Source organism: Hyperolius riggenbachi, chromosome 3 (assembly GCF_040937935.1).
Source record: "Hyperolius riggenbachi isolate aHypRig1 chromosome 3, aHypRig1.pri, whole genome shotgun sequence".
Classification (NCBI taxonomy): Eukaryota; Metazoa; Chordata; class Amphibia; order Anura; family Hyperoliidae; genus Hyperolius; species Hyperolius riggenbachi.
The window spans coordinates 343957190-343980058 of record NC_090648.1 but is presented as its reverse complement, the minus strand read 5'-3'; the positions used below and the strand labels follow the sequence as shown (position 1 = coordinate 343980058).

The window sequence follows — 22869 nt, the reverse complement described above, 5'->3', positions numbered from 1 at the left end:
CCAGAGCTTGTATAAATAAAAAGATTTATTCATACATGGGGCTTCCTCCAGCCCCATACGCTCCCACACCACAGTCCTCAGTCCTCTGCAGCGTCGGTACGGGGTCCCCATACTTCCATCAGTTGAAGCTAGTCTGACATAAGAGAAATGCGCCCTCTACGTATCTTTCCAGCAGCTGCTGGAGAGATACGCAAAGAGCGCACTTTTCCTGCATAGACTGGAGCCGACTGACGTAAGTGCGGGGACCCGGTACCGGCGCTGCAGAAAACTGAGGATGGCGGCGTGGGAGCGATTGGAGCGTATGGGGCTGGAGGAAGCCCCGGTATCTATAAATCATTTTATTTATACGAGCTCTGAGTCCCTTTAAGTCTCTGAACCAATGCATGGGTTAGATCATATGGGGCAGAGGGCAAGGAAAGCAGTTGGATCCTGGTTAGATCCTGGATATGCTTAGGTTGTTGGGGCCTCATTTTAAATCAGATGCTGCAGACAGATAAGCAAGGGTGCATGATATGCAGCCTGGTTTAATTCTGCTGGTACACTAGCAAACATGGCAACCTGAAACCAACTTTAACACACAAAGAGTCTAAGCATATTCTAAAATACACAGGTAAAAACCATTTTGCATCCATCACACCTTTAGACTCTATTCGCTAACAGATTCACCTGCATATAAAAATACTGGCTTTTTCACTAAAAACATTAAACTTTTTTTTTCTTCTTTACAGTACATTTTCTCTGAACAGAGTTCAAGTTAAAAATTATTTATAAAACGTATTTCTCTTTGTCAGGTTAGGTGCTTTTTATATTTAAAGAATTGTAGTGCAAGTGTTTACTATACTGTTCCTCACGCCTGAGCCACTGCCTTCCCTCCTTCCACTTCACCAAAAAGCAGTTTGCGGAAGATACTAGCATAGAAAGGTCCATACACTTGTTTGTTGAAATTCACAATGTTTGCATAGTGAAATCCGATGAACTCCATCTCCTTACGGACTACCGTAAGACCGCTGGGGATTATGGGAACTCGTTTGCATTGGGAGGGGAGGCACAGGAATGTTGTCACATACTCTTGGATTCGTTTTTCTGTAAACAGAACAGAAATAAATAAAATCATAAAACCTTTGATTAATTAATGACATGCAATTCTGTGAGCTAGTCTTCTTCAGCATCTCTGGAGATTTTATTATAAACACAATAATTAGGTGGATAGACAACACTGCTGAGGTAATTAAAGCAGGCCTGAACTCTGCATGCACATTTTCCAGCTTCTCAAGAAACAACAGATTCTAAATAGTAAAATAAATTCCTTTTAAACGTCACTTTGCAACTATGAAGCATCTTTTACAAAGTCTTATTCTGTTTCGTGTAAGCGTAGATGGAGCCATACTGAATTCCACATATTCTCTGAATACTTGCTGATGGTGAAACCAAAGCATGCGTTCCATAAATGGCTGTATCCCCAAATTTTGTCTCTGTACAGGAAGGTGTCTTCATCTGGCCCAAGCTACAGGTTTAGAATGCTGAATTCTGATACATAGTTTATTATTTTTATTTAGTATTTATATAGCATCGACATCTTCCTAAGTGCTATAAAGAGAGTATATTGTCTTGTCACTTAACTGCCCCTAATGCTGAGAATACACGGTACGGTTTTGCCGCTCGATTGAGCCGTTTAGATGGCTCGATTGATAATTTCCGACATGTCCGATCACCCGCCTGATCAATTCCGCATGGGGGACAATGGAAAAAGATAAGGAAAACGAGCAGAAGAGAATCGCCAGCGAAATCGAGCGGGGAATTGATCGGGCAGCAGAATCGAGCCACAAAAACGCACCGTGTATTCCCAGCATAAGAGGGGCTCACAGTCTTAGGCCCGGTTCACATTAGCGTTCGCTATCCGGATTTTCCGGATCTGATCCGGACCGCATACTGTACAAACGGAACGTACGTTCCGCATAGCAATGTAAAGGCTATGCGGACGTTCACACGTGTCCGTTCCGTACAGTACGGAGCCGGATCGGATCTGGACTCCGGACTCTTTTCCAACATGCGCTATTTTTTGGGTCCGGCTCTCCGGCCCACGCACCCGGACCGGAGCCGGACCTGAGCCTGACAGCACCATCAGGAACACAGAAACCAATGGGGAACGGAAGGCACAGAACACACTGCCTACAAAAACCTGACGTTCTACCCCACTTCCTATGCGTATCCAAGCGGCCATTTCGGATGGGGACACATGGGCCAAGCATGTCTGGAGTGGAGCAGCAGTGACAGACGTGCTGGAGCTGTTTGGCAGAATGTCGGAGGTGGAGGTGAGGCCTACAGCAGAGGAACCTGATTCTACAGGTGCACCAGGTGCACCTTCTGCTGACCTCAACATTTTGTTTTTTAAATTTCGCTATTTTTTGCCCATGGATCCGGATGGCAGCCTGATGCATGTCTGATACAAACTGACCGGATCCGGATCGGAACCGTACAGTTCTGATCAGGATCAGGTCAGGATCCAATCAGGATCCGATCAGGATCCAGTCCGTTTACTTGCCAAAACGCAAGTGTGAATGGGGCCTTATCCCTACCATAGTCATATGTCGATGTATACATCATGTAGTGCATTTATTGTACTCTAGGGCCAGTTTAGGGGAAAGCCAATTAACTTATCTGTTTGTTTTTTGGGAAGTGGGGGGGGACCCTCGCAGACACGGGGAGAACATACAAACTCCCATGCAGATAGTGTTCTTGCTGGGATTTGAACCTGGGACCCAGTGCCAACCTCTACGCCACCGTGCTGCCCAGATTAATGCAGGGTGCCCATTAGGTAGATCGTGATCTAACGGTAGATCCCAAAGGACTTTTAGGTAGATCCCACACCACCTGCCTGTGATGTACTGTATATGTTAGTGCGATATGCTGTCCTGAAGTTATGCACAGCAGTGTAGTAGAGGTTTATGATTTTGCAAGGTGCGGATTACAATTTTGCTGGATACTGAGCATGATATTGCTCAAATTACACTGTGGAGATATATTGAGGTGCTGATGATATTAAGGATAACAGGAACATATTCTTTCATTTTTTTCTGCCAGAAGGGAGCAGGTTACCTTGAGTTGCTTGGGGCAAGGAAATGGGTGATTGTCTTGACCATATCAGGTGCTTTGAGTCTGTATGCAGTTCCTCTGAGAGTGCTAATGGGATTATCTGCCTGACTGTTTGAACTCAGGAGACGGCCTATTGTCTCAATACACAAAGCCAGAGGACCAGAGTCTGGAGACTAACACAGGAACGTTTGAAATGTACATGACAGGCTATTAGAAATGGGTGAAGTCCTGTTGATACCATTTTTTACCTGTGGAAATTAAATCATTAGTGGAGGTGCTATAGTACCCTTTTCATGTATGTGGATCTCTGGAAATCCCATTTATGTCTGAGAACTGAGACAGGAAAAAGCCGTAATCAAGTTTTCACCTGGAGTTGAAAGGCTCACTTCACAATCTTTGATGTATGGACTTTTACCTGGAAATGGAATATGTCTGAGATTTAATTAAAACCTAGTTCCTCCCCTCCCCAAGGAAGTTGCAGCCTACAGGCGTAGCTCAGAGTATAAAAAGCAGAGGCAAATGCCTAGTGACCGTCTTCTCTCGGAGGTAGCGAATAGCTAGGGAGGATCGCGACTCCTGGTCGAAACGGCGTCCTCCCGTCAAACAACGTTCTAACCTAAGCTGGTAACGTTCTTTTTTCCCCCGTTTATTTTTATGCAAATATCCGTGTGTGTTATTTTTGTAACTTTTATCTTGTAACATTTTTACTTTGTTTTTTGTAATCTTTTTGTATATATTAAGTTCTGCATTGTTCTATGTTTTTCTAGAATATTAAATTATTATTTAATAAGTTTGACTTCTGCCGTACTAAACTAACACTCATAGCCTAGAAGAGACTGAAGTGTAACCGTGTATAAGTTCATGCCTAATTGTACGCTTGAGCAACACTACCGTATGAAATTGTAATTGCATTGTGTGTGGGGGCGTTTGTCATACGTTGGCCTAAGCGCGCAGCTGACCCAACGTACGAACAACGCCAGTGCGAGTAGCGACAGCAGAGTGGCTAACAGTATCGTTCGGAACGACTGTTAGTGGGTCTTTGCTTCACGACAGTGTAAGATTGCAACTGTGTGTGTGTGTGGGTGCGTGGCGTTCCCGTATTTGGCCTAAGCGCAAAGCTGACCCAAATACGAAAACGCAGATTGCGTATTGAGCACTCGATAGCTGAGTGAACGTGTCTAGCAACGCTAGTGGTGGCAGTGGGAAGTGTTTGAGGGGTTCCAGCCTTGTTTGTAGCTTAAATAAGGCTGTTCCCCGCTTAATCTGGTCAAACCCGCAGTCGGGAACCGTATACGCAGGCGTGCCGCGGGCTGGTTCCTGACATAATTGGCTGGCAGTGGTGGGATCGTTTAGTACATTAGTACGCAGTTTAGCTCGCTATTCTGAGTACTAAAGGCTGGAAGCTTGCTAGAAGCAACTAGCCTACAGAAGTCTACTCAGTGCAGAACCTATATACGTTTTTTTTTTGTTCAAAGATACACACTTGGTGTTTGCTTTCCCCTCCCCCCTTTTTATTTTTTGCAACACGATGGCTCAGAAAGCATCCAGCTATGCAAGGCAAAACAAAGAGATACTACTCAACCTGTGTGAGCACAAAGGCATCGAGACGGTGAGCGGCCAGACTAAGGAGCAGTTAGTTCGTGCGCTCGAGGAGTATGATGAGGCAGAGCGAGCCCGTGCTTCAACGTCAGCGGATGCAGCTCACGACACGCCAGAGGAGGAATCGCTCCCGCCACAGAATGCGAGTGGAGACGATGTCCTGGACGATCCACCAAGCAGGGAGATGCCATCTCTGGAAGCTGATCTACAGCTACTGAACTCGGCTGATCCTGAACTGCGCCTAAAGCTGATCCTACTGCACCGACAGGCAGAGGAGGGAAGAGCTGAATGGCGACGCCAGGCCGAGAGTGAAAGACGCCAGGCCGAGAGTGAAAGACGCCAGGCCGAGAGGGACAGACTCCGGGCAGAGGAGGGAAGAGCTGAACGGCAACACCAGCTGGAGCTATCTAAACTTCAGCAGCAGAACCGGTCTGCTGGACCCGCAGAACGCGAAGGTGAGCGAGTCCACAGAATCCCCCTGGATAAGTTCCCCGCTATGGACAAGGACTCTGACATAGACACTTTCCTACAGGGGTTTGAAAGGACTTGTCGGCAGTATGGGGTGCCCCGTGAGCAGTGGGCAAGATACCTCACACCAGGGCTGAGAGGCAAGGCCCTGGAGGCGTTTGTGAGTCTCCCCCAGGAGGAAGAAACAGACTTTGAGGCAATTAAGAAAGCCATCATTGCACGATACCACCTCACGCCAGAGGTGTATCGCAAACGTTTCAGGACAGTGCAGCGAGGTCCTAATGACAGTTACCTGGATCATGCGTGCAACCTGCGCACTGCCTTCCAGCAGTGGGTAAAAGGACTGGCTGTTGAAACCTTGGATGCCCTGCAGGAGCTGATGATAAAAGACCAGTTCCTACACACCTGTCCTGTTGAGGTCCGGCTGTTTGTGCTGGATCGAGAACCAAAGACAGTGGATGAGGCTGCGGAAATGGCCGATGCCTACACCGCCCATAGAGCACCTGAGTCCCGGAGGACTACTACGCCCAGCTGGAGAGGAGAACAGATTGCTAAACCTGTTTCACCCAGCACCCATAGGAGGCAAGCACCGCTGTCTCCTGGATTCAAGCAACCTGACACTCGGAAATGCTTTGTATGTGACAGGGTGGGTCATATCAGCACGACTTGCCCAGAGAGGAAAAGGGAGGCCCCAAAATCCAGTGAGGCCTCAAACGCCAGTGAAGTCCCAACGGCTTTGTGTGCTACCAGGAATGCCACTGGCTATGCAGAGAATCTGCAGCTTGTCACGGTTGGGGGTACAGTTGCCACTGGGCTGAGAGACACTGGAGCAGAAGTGACTCTCATACATCCCCAGCTTGTGAACCCAGAGCAGTACCTACCTGGGAAAATGATTGCTGTCAGAGGAATTGGGGGTGTCACCCCAGCCATACCCACCGCCTTGGTCCACCTGGATTGGGGGGCCGGCAGCGGACTGAAAGAAGTTGGGGTAACTGACAAAATCCCCACCAACGTTTTGCTGGGTACTGACCTGGGACGGTTAGTGGCCCGGTATGAGCCTACTCCAAACCCTGTGGGGCCTGCATCCCCAGCAGAAGTTCAGGACTCTTGCAAGGTACTGTTTGATAATGCTGTGCAACTGGGGAGTGCTGGTGAGGCCCCAGGGGCTATGGACTGTGTGCTAGGAGCCAGCCCTAGTGAGTCTCCAGTGCCTAGGCCTGGAGTGGGACATGTTGATAGAAAGAATGCAGAAATTGATAATGTCATTTATGACGCACGGACTATCGAGGCGATCGATGCAAGAACTGTTGATGCTACTTGTGAAGTGCTGAGTAGCAATGTGTGTAAAGATACAGATAATGTTGATGTTTTATGTGATGTCCCAAATGACAATATATGTAGGGCTGATAATGCTGTGTGTCAGGTGGACACTCCGTCGGCTGCAGGAGTAACCAGCCAGGCTCGCTGGGCTGCAGCAGGTGGACTGTCCACTGAAGGGGCAGACGGCACCAGGCCAGATCTTTCCCCTTCAGATGTTTTTAAGACCAAATGTGATGTGATTCATGATGTGTATAATGTGGGCACTCCCTCAGCTGCAGTGGTAACCCGCAGCGCTAGCGGGTCTACAGCAGAGGGACTGTCCACCGAAGTGGCAAATGTTGCTGGGTCAGCCACATCCAATTCGGAACCTGGCCCAGAGGGCCCAGGAGCCTCTCCGTCTGCAGCCTTCCTGGAATGTGTGACAGGCAGCACTGAGCTCTCTGGGGCTGTTCGATTTGACAGCAGCCTGGAAGAGCTCAGGGGGCTAGCCAGCAGGTCACCAGCTGGGAGGGGCGGGCTGAGAGGGTCCTGGGAAGTTATTCCCTCTGAGCTGTCCGAAGTGGAGGAGGCAGACCGGCAGATAATCGTTCCCCAAAGGGACCGAGAGATAGGTCCTGCCACTATAGAGAGAGTGCGTGTAGCGACTGTGGGGACCCTTCCCCAGCTGCAGCACTGTCTTTATGGTCACGAATTCACGGTCGTCACTGACCCGCATTCCCCTGGTTGGTTACGTCAGGTTGCTAAGGGCAACGACACATTGCAGCAACCTGACCTAGCTTTCCAGTCGTGTAGCTTGGAGCTAACTGACAGGTGGGGAACCCTCCTGAGGATGCTAAAGGGTTACCCCACCCGGCCAGGCCGTCAATGTAGGCTTTGGCAGGATGATTCGTTAGACTCACCTGCCAGCGCTATCGGGAAGGGGAGCAATCATGGGAATGCTGATGGGCTGTCCCGTCAAGCAGAACCAACAGTGTAGGTGCAGGCAAGATGATCTGGGAAGATCGTCTGCCTTGCACCAAGTTAACGGCGGAGGTGTGGAGATATATTGAGGTGCTGATGATATTAAGGATAACAGGAACATATTCTTTCATTTTTTTCTGCCAGAAGGGAGCAGGTTACCTTGAGTTGCTTGGGGCAAGGAAATGGGTGATTGTCTTGACCATATCAGGTGCTTTGAGTCTGTATGCAGTTCCTCTGAGAGTGCTAATGGGATTATCTGCCTGACTGTTTGAACTCAGGAGACGGCCTATTGTCTCAATACACAAAGCCAGAGGACCAGAGTCTGGAGACTAACACAGGAACGTTTGAAATGTACATGACAGGCTATTAGAAATGGGTGAAGTCCTGTTGATACCATTTTTTACCTGTGGAAATTAAATCATTAGTGGAGGTGCTATAGTACCCTTTTCATGTATGTGGATCTCTGGAAATCCCATTTATGTCTGAGAACTGAGACAGGAAAAAGCCGTAATCAAGTTTTCACCTGGAGTTGAAAGGCTCACTTCACAATCTTTGATGTATGGACTTTTACCTGGAAATGGAATATGTCTGAGATTTAATTAAAACCTAGTTCCTCCCCTCCCCAAGGAAGTTGCAGCCTACAGGCGTAGCTCAGAGTATAAAAAGCAGAGGCAAATGCCTAGTGACCGTCTTCTCTCGGAGGTAGCGAATAGCTAGGGAGGATCGCGACTCCTGGTCGAAACGGCGTCCTCCCGTCAAACAACGTTCTAACCTAAGCTGGTAACGTTCTTTTTTCCCCGTTTATTTTTATGCAAATATCCGTGTGTGTTATTTTTGTAACTTTTATCTTGTAACATTTTTACTTTGTTTTTTGTAATCTTTTTGTATATATTAAGTTCTGCATTGTTCTATGTTTTTCTAGAATATTAAATTATTATTTAATAAGTTTGACTTCTGCCGTACTAAACTAACACTCATAGCCTAGAAGAGACTGAAGTGTAACCGTGTATAAGTTCATGCCTAATTGTACGCTTGAGCAACACTACCGTATGAAATTGTAATTGCATTGTGTGTGGGGGCTTTTGTCATACGTTGGCCTAAGCGCGCAGCTGACCCAACGTACGAACAACGCCAGTGCGAGTAGCGACAGCAGAGTGGCTAACAGTATCGTTCGGAACGACTGTTAGTGGGTCTTTGCTTCACGACAGTGTAAGATTGCAACTGTGTGTGTGTGTGGGTGCGTGGCGTTCCCGTATTTGGCCTAAGCGCAAAGCTGACCCAAATACGAAAACGCAGATTGCGTATTGAGCACTCGATAGCTGAGTGAACGTGTCTAGCAACGCTAGTGGTGGCAGTGGGAAGTGTTTGAGGGGTTCCAGCCTTGTTTGTAGCTTAAATAAGGCTGTTCCCCGCTTAATCTGGTCAAACCCGCAGTCGGGAACCGTATACGCAGGCGTGCCGCGGGCCGGTTCCTGACATACACTAGCTCATTTCTTGATGAGAATGGAGAATTAGGCTGTTCTCTATAAACACACACAGGGTGGATTTCTCGGTGTTCTCCTTCTCTCCTGTGCAATAGTTCAGGTCCGTTTTAACAAAGCAAACTCCAGTTAAAACATGCATATCAGCAGCTTCTGTTCCAAGTACTATTCTCCCTGAAGTTTTAAGAATTCCGATACTACTAGTGGCAAGGTTTGTTCCTGGTACTCTTATGCCCCAATGCTGCTTCAGTGTCCAGCAACATAGATTATTATTTTTTATACCATAAAATGGTTTAATAACAGTTTACCAAAATAATAATCAACTTTTGCAACTGTGGTACAATCAAACTGAATAAACATACTAATTAGAAAAATTCTGCATAAATTGACAAGTTCTCTCCGTCTCTACCGCAATACCATGCAAAACACATTTTTGCAACAAACGGCTCCTTGGAGGAGTCTACTGTTCTATTAACATTCACAAACTTACCAATCAAGTTGTAAATAGGATGATCTTTCTCAGTTAGACTGCAAATCTGCCCCATTAAGATGGATTGAGACTCATAAGTTAATGAAGGTAGTCCTCTTTCTGTCAGTGACTTGTTCATCTCAAAGCAAATTTTGGTACTCAATGCTAGCAAAGTTTCTTTCAAGTTAAAATTTCTGGAATGAGTAAAGGAGAAATACAAGGCATTCAGTTTTTTTCAAAGCCCAGTGCTATAGCATTTTAGTATTGTTTAACTTCTTCATGGCCTGGACTACTCTGTCCCTTCAAGAAAGGGCCATGTTTATTGTTATAGTCCCTAGTCCATCAAAATCTTCAGATTCCAGGTTGTTGTATCACAGCAGCGGATTTTTTTTAAAATTATGAGCCAAGATCTAAGCCTTTTTGCAGGGATTTAAATAATGTTATGCTAGGTATACACAATGCAATTTTTCATCTGATCGATGGGTCGAAAAGATAATTTTCAATAGGTCTGATCTGCTCCCGAAAGATAACGGGATCAATTATGTGCAGTAGTGATCTGAAAATAAATCCAGTTATTGATCGGGAACAGGTCAGACATATAAAAAATTATTGTTTCAACCCGTCGATCTGACAGGAAATTACATTGTGTATACCTTAGCATTAGGGCGTAGATCTATCCTCCATGGTCTCAAAGGGATATGGCAATCAACATCAGCAACATAAAACATAATGCATAGATAGCAGTATTAGTCCAGGACGCTTGGGTCCTGGGATTTCCATAGTTTACATCTATGGGCTGGAAGAACATTTCATATACTCTCTTCAGATATGTGAATCAGAGATGTAGTATGTAGTGAAAGGCACCAAACAGCAGATGGCTAGACAGGTCTTCATGAGGCATCCCAGGAACAGATGTCCCTCCATGGGCTGCCCACAATAAGGCATCAATCACAATGAGCAGTTCATTTTGTGGAGAATCTGAACTGGAAGATACGTAGCAGACCTGAGCATCAAGGTTTTTCTATTTAAATAACAACTCCACCAATTTTTTTCGTATATTTGATTGAGATGGGTTAAAGATCAAGGTCCTATCCACAACAGGGCTCTACAGAAAGATGGATCTGCTGTTCTCACTGGATTTTAAGGGGGTAATAATGACTGGATAGTGCAGGATGGATCAATGTTTCTCCTGGTTCCAATCATCTCACAATCTGTGAAGCCATCTCTTGAATGACCTGATGGTCTCACTGTTACAGACACAGCTCATTTTATCTCTAGCTTGGTCCTCTGCAGGGTTACAGAAGCATACCAAAGCTGGAACAGAATAAAGGGGGGGGGGGGGGGTATCCCAAGGAGATCAGCCAACCTTCCAAAGGTGACAAAAAGAAGAGAGGCACCAGGAGCCCCAAATGGTGTAGTACGTCAAGGTGAGACTCGAAGATATATTCTTATATGAATATACTCACAGGAACGGGTTGCAAGACTCGCAACCACAGTATAAGCGCAGGTGAGGAAAACCCACCCTCACTAAGGTTCATCGGATCCTCTCTTGTGTGGGTCGCACTCCAGGGAAAAAAGGAGTTTACGCTCAAACAGTTAAGTGCACCTGACAGCTCCTACACCTAAAAGGGGGGCTGTGTATTGGGTATTTGGAGGCGCTACAGTGAAGTAGAAGTGACAATAATAAATAAATGAATAAACAGCTTACCTCAAAAAGAAGAAAAGAAAAAAAAAAAAAAAGATGGCAATAACCACTAATTGATAAAAAAACAAACAAACAAACAAAAACCCTTTTCATTAAGACCAGTCATGGAACAGAGTACGAGGTGCCTATAGCTTTACTGTACACAGCAGTAATATTTATTTAGTAGAAAATAACAGGTATCCAAATGTGTAAGTAGGGGGTTGGTACATCTAACGCCAGTAATACTGCCATGCACACATAACATACGGCAATATTACCTTTACTTGTGCCTGCAGCACCATGGGTAACTCTATTAGTGCAACTTGTAGTACTAGAGTATTGCAGCCGTTGCTATAGTACTGTGTGATACTTATGGTTACCATGGCAATGGTCGTGCTAATAGCATGCGCACGGCAGTATTACCATTTGATGCATCAACCCATATGACTCTTATATACATTTTTTTTTTAAGATAAGAGATTCCATAGTGGCAGGCCTTTACTACTCACCTACTGCTGAAGCCTTGGAGCAGAATTGCTGAAATGTCTCTCACTTGTTCAGTAAAGCCAGTGGTCGTGGCAGGGCCCATTACATTCTGAGTAATAAGACATACACAGGCTACAAGTTTCACCTGATGCAGTTTATACTTCAAGTCAATAACGCGAGAGTCGTCTGTGATCAATGTCTGGATAAAGGGAAAACAATATATATTATAACATGGAATGAATTAGAAAAAATTTAGAAAAATAATGCAGGGACAAAAAATAATCATTTTACATAGCAGCTCACCTCTGGCACAGCACTGTCATAGTCTAAATGCAGGAGTTTAGCAAAACCACTGTTAAGCACCATTGTGGGACTCAAACTGTCCACAGAGACTCCGTTTGTTCCAGTTGCATTCTCCTGGGACTTTGCTTCGGCTGCATCTTTAAGAGATTGCTCAATCCATTTGGTGGTTTCATTCAGAGCATCTAAATGAAGATATATTTATACCAGATCATTGAAGTGACAACTAGAACCAAAGAGACAACTTTCTCTCTAATCGATTCGATCAGAGAGAAAGTTTCTCTCTGATCGAATCGATTAGAGAGAGATCTGTCAGCTGCCCATACACCGCAGGCAGATTCCCCATTGATTTCATGCTGGCCCATAAATACTTTCCCTGGGCCAACTGTACCTTCAGGTCTGCTGCTGCAACACATTTACAGCATATCTTAGCATAGCACATCACTTGTACCAAGCAGCATGCTTGGCCTGAGTAGCTAGTAAGGGTTGGGGTTTTGAACAGGGCCCAGAAATCCAGTTTTTCTTGTGCCAGGCCCTAATCTCTTCCATTGCTATGGCTATCATTCACAAAAGCATGTGCGGTAAAAAAAAAAAAAATCTGGTCGGGTCGAATACTGCATTCGGTATTTTAGACTTTTGTGTGCTAATTCATAAACATTTTCACAGCTGCGATAAAAATGCAGTGTTTTACCGAAGCCCAACTGTCGGTAACATTGTTACATTCCTGTTCTCTGTGCAGAGACAGCATTACAATAAAAGAGGCATCCCCAACTTCCCTTTAGATGTGCATCATTTGTTATACTGCCTCTCCTTGCCTTGAATCTGCTCTGTATCTGTCTATTAGTCTTTCTTAACAATCTATTTAATTGCCTCGGTGTAGAAGAACTTCAAGAAACTTTACACATGCCATGCTTTCTGATGTGAAATACACATCTTAAAAGCAGGAACCCAAGAGGTTAAACACACAACCTAAGGTATTCAGGGGAAGCCCAGTTTGTTCCACTCTCACTGCTGCTGCCTGGGGGAGATCTCACTGCTTCTGCTTGTGGGACTCCATTAACTTTGCTCTTATCGCTCTCTTATCACCTCTTCAAAGTAGGCGGTATTCTTCGTGCCATTACCGCCTGCTCTAATCTTTATGAATTGACATTTACTGACATGTGATAAGGTCATTACCGCACAAGTCGGTAATTTACCTCACTGCTGGGTAATTTCAGTTTTTCATGCGGTAACTGCTTTTATGAATTGAAATTTTGCTAAGTGCTTGGTAAAATCAGCTGTTTTCTGCATTACCGCATGCGGTAATGCTTTATGAATGATAGCCTATGTGTTTTAAAGACAACCAACAAAAAGGCTCCAGAAATGGTGCTTGAGGTCCACTGCACACCTTTACTGGATTATCTGCAAGTGTTTCCACAGCTATTTTCCTGAAGACATTTTGTTAAACAACAGCCTGTTGATGCCTGGGATGGCAGGCTGCCATTGTTCTTGGAAGTAAAACAAAAATAAACATGTTTTCTGAATATGTTGTGGACTGTTGAGAGGTCCAATTAACTCATAACTAGTTCACTAAAGATGAATCCTTGGAAGATACTCAAAGTTAAAGGGAACCTGAGGTGAGAGTGATATGAAGGCTGCTATATGTATTTCCTTTTAAGCAATCCAGATTGCCTGGCTAGCCTACTGATCCTTTGCCTCTAAAGCTTCATCTACACGCGTAGATGAGGCTCCGATCCGGCGGGTCCATTAGCCGCTGGATCGTCTCTTCCGCGTCCCCGCGCGTACCCGCTCGTCGGATTCGATTCCCTGCTCGTCCCCGCCGGCGCCGCTTATCTTCCGCTCGATTCCCTGCCATTGTCCCCTCGTGGGGAGCGAGCAGGGAATCGGCGGTAGCAAGAGCCGACCTGTCGGATCTTATCAATCGAGCCGCATTAGCGGCTTGATTGATAAGCTACATCGCCGCCTCATCTACCCGTGTAGATGAGGCTTAATACTATTAGCCATATACCCTGAACAAGCATGCAGTTCAGGTGCTCTGACTGAAGTATGACTGGATTACCTGAATGCTGGTTTCAGGTGGGATTCAGACACTATTGCAGTGAAAGAGATCAGCAGGAACTGGTGTTGTTTAAAAGGAAATAAATATGGCAGCCTCCATATGTTTCTCAACCAGGGTTCTTTTTAAAGGACAACTGAAGTGAGAGGGACATGGACGCTGACATATTTATTTCCTTTTAAACAATACACATTGCCTGGCTGTCCTGCTGATCCTCTGCTTCTAATACATTTAGCCATAGACCCTGAACAAGCATGCAGATTAGGGGCTTCAACTGAAGTCAGACTGGATTAGCCACATGCTTGTTTCAGGGTTGTGACTCAGACACTATTGCAGCCAAAGAGATCAGCAGGACTTGCCAAGCAATGTACATTGTTTAAAAGGAAATACATATGGCAACATCCATGGGTCTCTCACCTTTGGTTCCCTTTAAGCAATAATAGCTGTGGATCCCAAGTTAAGAACTACTTTATCTATGATACTGGACTGTATAAGCAATCTAACACTGGAAGCAGAGTGTTAAGTTATGGGTATGCCGTTGGTAATGTGTACTGCTTAGCTGCAGTAAATAAATGGAGCTCAACCTCCTGGCCATACAGTTGGAGGCTCAGTTCCCACTTGCGCTGGATCAGCGGGAACAGACAGTGTAATGTCTGCTCCGATGGTCCAGCTGGAGCCCGGGGGAAAGGTGCGTTACCCTCATAGACTATATGGAGGAAGGCATTCGCCTGTCAGGGATTAACGCGAACTGTACAGAAGTGCTGTCCGCTTACCGCAATGGATCCCACAAATCTGTTGCAGAGTGACAAGTGAGAACGGCTCCCATTTCTAAAACAGCAATATTAGAATATAAAAGAAAATAGGAAAAATAGAATATTCTCAGCTCAAGTGGGAACTGAGCCTGACTGTCCATTGGAATCAGAAGAGGAATTACAGCTCCTTTATCAGATAAGACAGTTCAAAAGGTATACATTTCTGGTATGTAAACATCCGTCTTCCTGATTCCTCACCTATTATTGTGAAAGCAAGTAACTCTTTTAAATGAACATTTCTAATGACAAAGAACTGTTAAGCTAGGTACACACGGAGCGATGTTACTTATCAATCGAGCCGCTGATGCGGCTCGATTGATAAGATCCAGCAGGTCCGATCTCACCGCCGCTCGATTCCCCATGAGCGGACAATAGCGGGGAATCGAGCATAAGATAAGCGGCGGGGACGAGCGGGTATCGAATCTGACGGACGAGCGGGGACGCGGTGGGTACGCGCGGGGATGCGGAAGAGGAGATCCGGCCGCTAATCGAGCCGCCGGATCGCTCCGTCTAGAGTAGGCTTTAGAACAGATCCATATGCACAATGAACAAAGGCAGACATAGCTTAACACCATAACGCTGTGCAAACTTAAATAAAAAAGGTGATTACTAGGAGCCATACCAACAAATAAACATACTTACCAGGAGATTTTTCAAGGATCTCTTGGAATTTGACCCTTTCATATTCAACTAACTGTCGCTGGAGCTGTGGTCTAATATTCTGAATTGTGTAATTAACCATATCCATTTTCATGAGGTCCAACACATGGAAGACATCCCTGAAGAAAATAAAGAATGTTTTACTAGGGAAGAGTGGAGGAACACAGTAATCTTTAATGGAAGTGTCAATGTTATAGCGTTTTCAGCTTTATATAAGTAGCTCCTATTCTCACATTACCTTACTGGTGAGGTGCTGACATTCCAACGAGGGATAGGTAGATTATTTATAATCACAATAAATAAGTGACTAATTATAGCAGGAATTTCAATCATTCACAAACCTGATCTTTCTCCCCAGCTATACTCCCTCAACCATTTCTACTATCACCTCTATATGGAGGTAAAGGGAACTAGACAGGAGATGGCATTCAGAAACAGAGGCAGGGCAGGCTGCAGACAGACACAGTCAATGAACAGGCCAAGGTTAAGGGCAGGCAGAGTGCATATGGAGGCAGAGTTCATTCAGGGTTGGTACCGGCAGGTACAGTGACGTCCAGGCTGGATTGTGGGACAGATGGGCATGACAGTAGTGTAACAACTTGTTTGTGTGGTACCAAGCCCAAACTGTTGCCAAAGAGATAGAATCCCAATCCCTAAAAGCAATAATCATAAATAATAGGGCACATGTATGCACCTTATGTCTCCCAAGCTACAGACATAGGTATTAGCAAATCACTGTCAATAGACTTGCCAAATCTTTGTAGTGTAACAGAATCTACATTGTTATCTGTAACACATTTGTATAAAACAATGATATCACATACCTAGATAATTTCAAGGTAGAAGACTTTATGTAAATTCAGGTTCCTTTCCCCTTAAAAGCTAACCTTTATGAAAAATGAGCTTAATCAGATAAATGCCTATCCTTATTTTCCATAATTGTGTTCCATAGATTTTGTAATTGAGATTTTCATGCTCTCATTAGGGAACAGGAGGTCTATGGCTTTGGGGCCTGCATTTGCCTTTCTCAGTGTATGAGGGGAATGGTTGTCTGTTGGTTACCCTGTTCTGCTTCCCACTTTCACTTTTACAATCACAATTTAAAGGGGCACTGTAGCAAAAAAAAATTAAATTTTTTTTTAACATTTACGAAGAAAAGCATGCAGCCGGCACCATCCAAATGTAATTATTGCTCTTTTATTGATAGCTCATAGTCCAGAACCATCACAATGAATACAAATGAATTGTATTCACTGTGATGGTTCTGGACTATGAGCTATCAATAAGGGCTCGTCTCCACTAGTGCGGCGTGCGTCTCGCAGACGCACGCCGCACTGAGCCGGTGGACGGGATCGCAGGTGAATCCCATGAGCCGTGCCATGCACGGCTATGAGATTCGCAGCCTCCGCGGCGAATTCTGCAGGGGGTTCCGGGCGAATCACTCCTGCAAGCGATTCCGCCGCGGCGCCATCATCCCCTATGGCAGAGTTTCCCCGTGCGAATCATGTGCGGGGAAACTCTGCAGAATCGCCGGCGAAACCGCCCTAGTGGAAACGGGCCCTAAAAGAGCAATAATTACATTTGGATGGTGCCGGCTGTATGCTTTTCTTCTTGAAGATCCGTTTGTTGACCGGATAGCCTTGGCACATCCCATTTGGCTACTGGACGGTGTGCTGCCTCTTTCCTTACTACTAATGTTAACATTTACAATACATATTTACACATATATACACTATCCCCAAAGTCATAACACTGTAAAGTGCAAATTTGGACAGAAGCGCCAGGCAGGTTAAAATGATCTAAAAACAACTAAAAAGGAGGAGTACAGGTGGACTTACCTCCTGAAATCATGGACAATCGAGATTGTTCAAATCGCAAATAACAATTTATTTTGGCACTCCGCAACGCGTTTCGCAGGTATAACCCGCTTCATCAGGCAAGGAGTGCAAGCTCAAAAAGGTCCAATAGTGGCATTGACAGAGGCGCATTGCCACTATTGGACCTTTTTGAGCTTGCACTCCTTGCCTGATGAAGCGGGTTATACCTGCGAATAGCGTTGCGGAGTGCCAAAATAAAATGTTATTTGCGATTTTAACAATCTCGATTGTCCATGATTTCAGGAGGTAAGTCCACCTGTACTCCTCCTTTTTAGTTGTTTTTAGATCATTTTAACCTGCCTGGCGCCTCTGTCCAAATTTGCACAGTATATAGTCCACCTTGGGTGGAGGGGACTTTCCCCTTCTTTCTATCTACAGAGAGCGACTTCTTAAACCTGAGTGGGGTCAGGTTCTAATACTCCCCACCTGCATTTCAAGTGGTTGCCTATGTGGTAACCCGTGTTTGTGAGTATATCCACATCTGTTAATTATTTCGCCAACAATTGTTAGACTTACTGCACTATATTGGGCTCTCGGTTTTTCTTTTTGTTTCAAGTGCATAACACTGTAAAGGTTTTACTTCCTGTGCAGCTTTCACTGACAGTAAGCATTATAATCTAACAGCTCTGAAACACTTACCAACATATTATGGACTGGTCTTATGCTATGTTCTAGGCCTGAGCGATTTATCAAATTTAAACTGAAATTGTGATTCCCGTGTTCATGATGAATCGTCAAAGCAGTTATTTCAGCAATGACATCATTTCTGCGTGAGGAAAGTTTGAAGAAGCAGCTTCAAACTTCCCCCAAGTGTTGGTCATACCTTCCGCACGAGTCCAACACTGTCTGTCCTCTATCGCCGTCTGCCGGCTCTTGTGCATAGCAATCTTCCTGGTTCCAATATGTTACATGACCTACAGAAAATATGCTGTGCATTAGAGCCTGCAAGAGGTGAAGTGGATAGATGGGCATTGCTGGACCCATGCTGGAAGGTATGTCCAGCACTGCCACAGCTTGTGGACAGAGAGAGACCCAGAGGGGACACAGATAGAGACCCAGAGGTGAGACAGAGAGACCCAAAAGGGGCACAGAGAGATCCAGAAGGGGCACAGAGAGACACAGAGGAGGCACAGAGAGAGAGACACAGAGGGGGCACACAGAGAGACACAGAGGGGGCACACAGAGAGACACAGAGGGGGCACACAGAGAGACACAGAGGGGGCACACAGAGAGACACAGAGGGGGCACAGAGAGACCCAGAAGGGGCATAGAGAGACACAGAGGGGGCACAGAGAGAGACCCAAAAGGGGCACAGAGAGAAATACAGAGGGTGCACAGAGAGACCCAGAAGGGGCATAGAGAGACACAGAGAGAGACACAGAGGTGAGACAGAGAGACCCAAAAGGGGCACAGAGAGAAACACAGAGGGTGCACAGAGAGACCCAGAAGGGGCACAGAGAGACACACAGAGGGGGCACAGATAGAGACCCAGAGGTGAGACAGAGAGACCCAAAAGGGGCACAGAGAGAAACACAGAGGGTGCACAGAGAGATCCAAAGGGGGCACATAGAGACCCAGAGGGGGCACAGAGAGAGACACAGAGGGGGCACCAAGAGAAACACAGAGGGGAGACAGAGAGACCCACAGAGAGAGACCCAGAGGCAACACAGAGAAAGACACAGAAGGGGCACAAAGAGAGACAGGGGGACAGAGAGGCACAGAGAGGGAACAAACAGGCACAGGGGGCACAAAGATAGAGAGACCCAGAGTGGGAACAAACAGGCTCAGAGGGGGCACAAAGATAGAGAGACCCAGAGGAGGCACAGAGGGGGGACAAAAAGGCACAGAGGGGGAACAAAGCTTGATTTGAAGGAAAACGTGAATCAAATCGAATTCACAATTTTAGACAGAAATCGCACAATTCAATTTTTTCCTACAATTGTTCAGGCTTACTATGTTCCAATCAATATTTCCTAGTTGTGTGATATATACTGGCAGCTGGTGTTTCATTTTTGGTATTAGTGACTAGTCCATCTTCTTCAGGAGGGGGGGGGGGGGGGGGGGGGAGGACTCTGAAAATTCTATCCCTCAAATCTCGTTTCCCAAACCAAACTAATGATTAGTACACACAATGCAATTTTCTGTCAGATTGATGGTTGAATCATTTATTTCCAACAGGTCTGATCTGATTCCCGATCATTTTTCTGATCTTCTTTGTATAGAAATGATCAGAAAATTGATCGAAAATCAGATTGGACCTGTCGGAAATAACCAATTTGGCCGTCTATCTGATGGAAAATCATGCATTGTGTGTACTAGGCAAAACACTCATCTTCCATCACCTGCCTCAGCTGCAGGTGAGTTTTGGCATGTCGTGGAAATGACACAGGCACCTGCCAATAACTCACGTATTGGGTGCCCAAACAAAGCATTGCGTAACATTAAGTTTGGGAGCACAGCACATGCACTTATTGGGAGGTTGTGCCAAGAGGACATGCTTCATTATGGACAGGGCTGAGGAGTTGGAGTCGGAGCAATTTTGGGTACCTGGAGTCTGAGTTGGAGTCGTGGTTTCATAAACTGAGGAGTTGAAGTCGGAAGTCAGAGTCGGATGATTTTTGTACCAAATCCACAGCCCTGGTAAGTATTAGAATAAGGAGTCAGAGCTATTTTGGGTACCTGGAGTCGGAGTTGGTAGTTTCATAAACTGAGGAGTTGGGAGTTGGAGTTAGATGATTTTTGTACCAACTCTACAGCCCTGATTATGGAAAATACATTATGTACTGTATAATGAATACATAACCTGGTTATCAATTGGTGTGTTCGCATATTTGCCTGAAGGTCAGATGTATATTTTATACTGGGAGTGATGTAAATGCCTTCAGCTTTATTAAATAATTCTGATCTTAAACATATTTTACTTATACACATTTTGGTTCCTCTCGCTTAACTTCACATAACCTGGCCTCCTTATGGACTGTCTCTTTGAGTTGTAAACATCACTACAATGTAAAATCAGCATGGACACTTAGCTTAATTCACAGAACAAAAATAGGATTGCATCTCTTCTGGCACTCCTTTTCTAAACGGCCGAGCGAGACACTATATATAGCTCAGTAGTCAGCACTTGGGTTTGCCGATTCCAGAAACTGACCTTCAAGGCAGATGAAAACTACTTAGCTGGTTTCTTTAACCTTACCCTTTTTTAACAACAATACTTTTTGGGGGAACTATATAGGACTATTATAGAATTGACTCTATGAAAATGAATGTCACCTTACATTTTCATTAAATGCATCTTGTTACAGAGTATCAAGCGTTTTTATTGTCAAGGGTGTTATACAGTAGAATCACTTTATAGTAAACTCAAAGGGACCTGGGCAATTACTGGTAGTTTATTATATCAGAGGGTTACTATATCAGAATTGGTCATACATTGTATACTCTTATGCTGGGTACACACAATGCCATTTCCCATCCGATCAACGGGAATCAGACAATTATTTCCATCAGGTCCGAACTGCTCCCGTTCGATAACGAGATCCATTTTCTGAAGTTATCACTGGAAATTTGATCCTGTTAGCGATTGGGAGCAGTTTGGACATGTACACAATATGCAACTTCCTGTCAGATTACCTGTCGGACTGGAAATGACATCGTATGTACCCAGCATTACAAGATAATTTTTGTGACCTGGGGACTGAGTTTATTACAGACAGAGGTTTACTATATCAGAGCTTACTATAACGATATTCTACTATATAGTGTATCCCCCTTTCAATCACCTATCCATAACAACTGAACTCCTTTAAAACTGGAGCTCATAATAAAGGTTAGCATGGATATGGTTCTTAAAGAACGCAATAAATTCCTTAAAGAGAACCAAGAGGCAGCGTTTTAAAAATGAAAAAAACAAACAAAAAAACATACTAGCTGATGCAGCTCATCTTCCGGATCCCTACTCGCCTCTTCACACTTTTCCCTGCCACTCCGTTCGTCCGTCGGGTGAAGAAAAACAAATTTCCAAGATGGCTGCGACCCGAGAAGTACTTCCGTGGGTTACGACACATGCCGGACTACAGTGCACGAGAGGGCCTGAGCTTTGGGCATGCTCAGTAGCTCCTTTCGTGCACTTTTTTTTTTTTACAATGCACAAACAGAGGGCGGAGAAGAGGCGGTGAAGGGGCGTTCCTGACGCCTCAGAGGGCATTCTGCAGGAGCCAGGCACAGGACACCTCTTCTGTGCTGTCCTGAAGAGCTCCACCGATGCCCTCCTCGATCCTCATCAATTCGCGTATAGGGCGAACAGGTCAGTTGAGGATGCCATCAATTTCAGCCTGGCGTACATCACAGAGCATCTCGACAGACCTGGTTCCTATGCCAGAATCCTGCTCTTGGACTTTAGCTCGGCCTTCAACACCATTCGCCCGGACATTCTGCTCAACAACCTCGCGCAACTTGAGGTCGACCCATCCCTCTGAAGGTGGGTCGGGGAATTTCTCACGAACAGAACACAGCAAGTCAAGCTTGGTAACTGCTCCTCCAGTGTGAGAACCACCAACATAAGGGCACTGCAGGGGTGTGTACTGTCCCCACTTCTGTTCTCCCTTTACACCAACAATTGCACCTCAACTGCTGACTTCGTTAAGGTCATCAAATTCGCGGATGACACAACCATCTTCGGTCTCATCAGCAACAACAAAGAGCAAGCCTACCGAAGTGAGATTGAGAGGATCTGTAACTGGTGCAAGGAAAACAATCTCGTCCTCAATGCATCCAAGACTGTCAAACTAATTGTAGACTCATTGAAGAGACTGAAGTCTCCAGGGCTCCAAGTGTTCGGTTCCTGGGCACCACCATCACCAGTGACCTAAGATGGGGGCAAAATACCACCAGAATCCAAAAGAATGCCCAGCGGAGGCTATTTTTCCTGCGCCAGTTGAAGAAATTCGGCATCCCGCATGTTCTGCTCACCAGCTTCTACCCCGCAACGGTTGAGTCCATCCTCTGCTCCTCCATCATTGTCTGGTATACGGGGGCCAACGCTAGAGACAAGTACAAACTTCAGAGAGTAATTAGCGCTGCGGAAAAGATCATTGGCACGACCCTGCCCCCTCTTGATCTCCTCCACGCTGCCAGAATGATGAAAAGAGCCAGCAAGATCTCCCAAGACCTCTTCCACCCAGGAAGCCACTTCTTTGAGCCCCTCCAATCAGGCCACCGCTTCAGAGTAATCCGCTCCAGAACCACGAGGCGCAGAAACACCTTTTTCCCAGGCAGTCCTACTCCTGAACACTCCCCTGAACACTTCTCCCACCTGGCCCCCTCAAGCTTAGCCAATGTACAACGCAGTTCTCCAGTCGCCAACACTGACTCTAGCACCCGCCTGTAACAATGCACTCTGCACCAATGCTATGCTGAAATACCTGAAAATGCATGCATTTATGTATGTATGTCCTATGTCTTTTTTCCTCTCCGCCATTGCCATGTGTACCACAACCAATTCCGGGGGCACCAACAGCGCACTCGGCGAATAAAACCAATTCTGATTCTGATACAAATGTCAACATTCTTAATGTTGGCAATTTTGGGGAGATGCAGCAG

General features: G+C 45.5%; 1 protein-coding gene across 3 annotated transcripts in view; it reads right to left on the bottom strand.

Moving 5' to 3' along the window:
- Nucleotides 1-777: 777 nt before the first annotated feature.
- Nucleotides 778-22869, bottom strand: part of TCP11L2 (t-complex 11 like 2) — a 64993-nt gene continuing 42901 nt past the window's right edge. For all 3 annotated transcript variants that reach the window (XM_068276982.1, XM_068276984.1, XM_068276983.1), the window contains 5 exons: nt 15371-15507; nt 11864-12045; nt 11584-11759; nt 9412-9584; nt 778-1083 (listed from right to left, as the gene is read on the bottom strand). In XM_068276982.1, coding sequence (XP_068133083.1) covers nt 848-1083; nt 9412-9584; nt 11584-11759; nt 11864-12045; nt 15371-15507 — 904 coding nt within the window. In that variant the 3' untranslated portion in view covers nt 778-847. The remainder of the gene's footprint in view (nt 1084-9411; nt 9585-11583; nt 11760-11863; nt 12046-15370; nt 15508-22869) is intronic.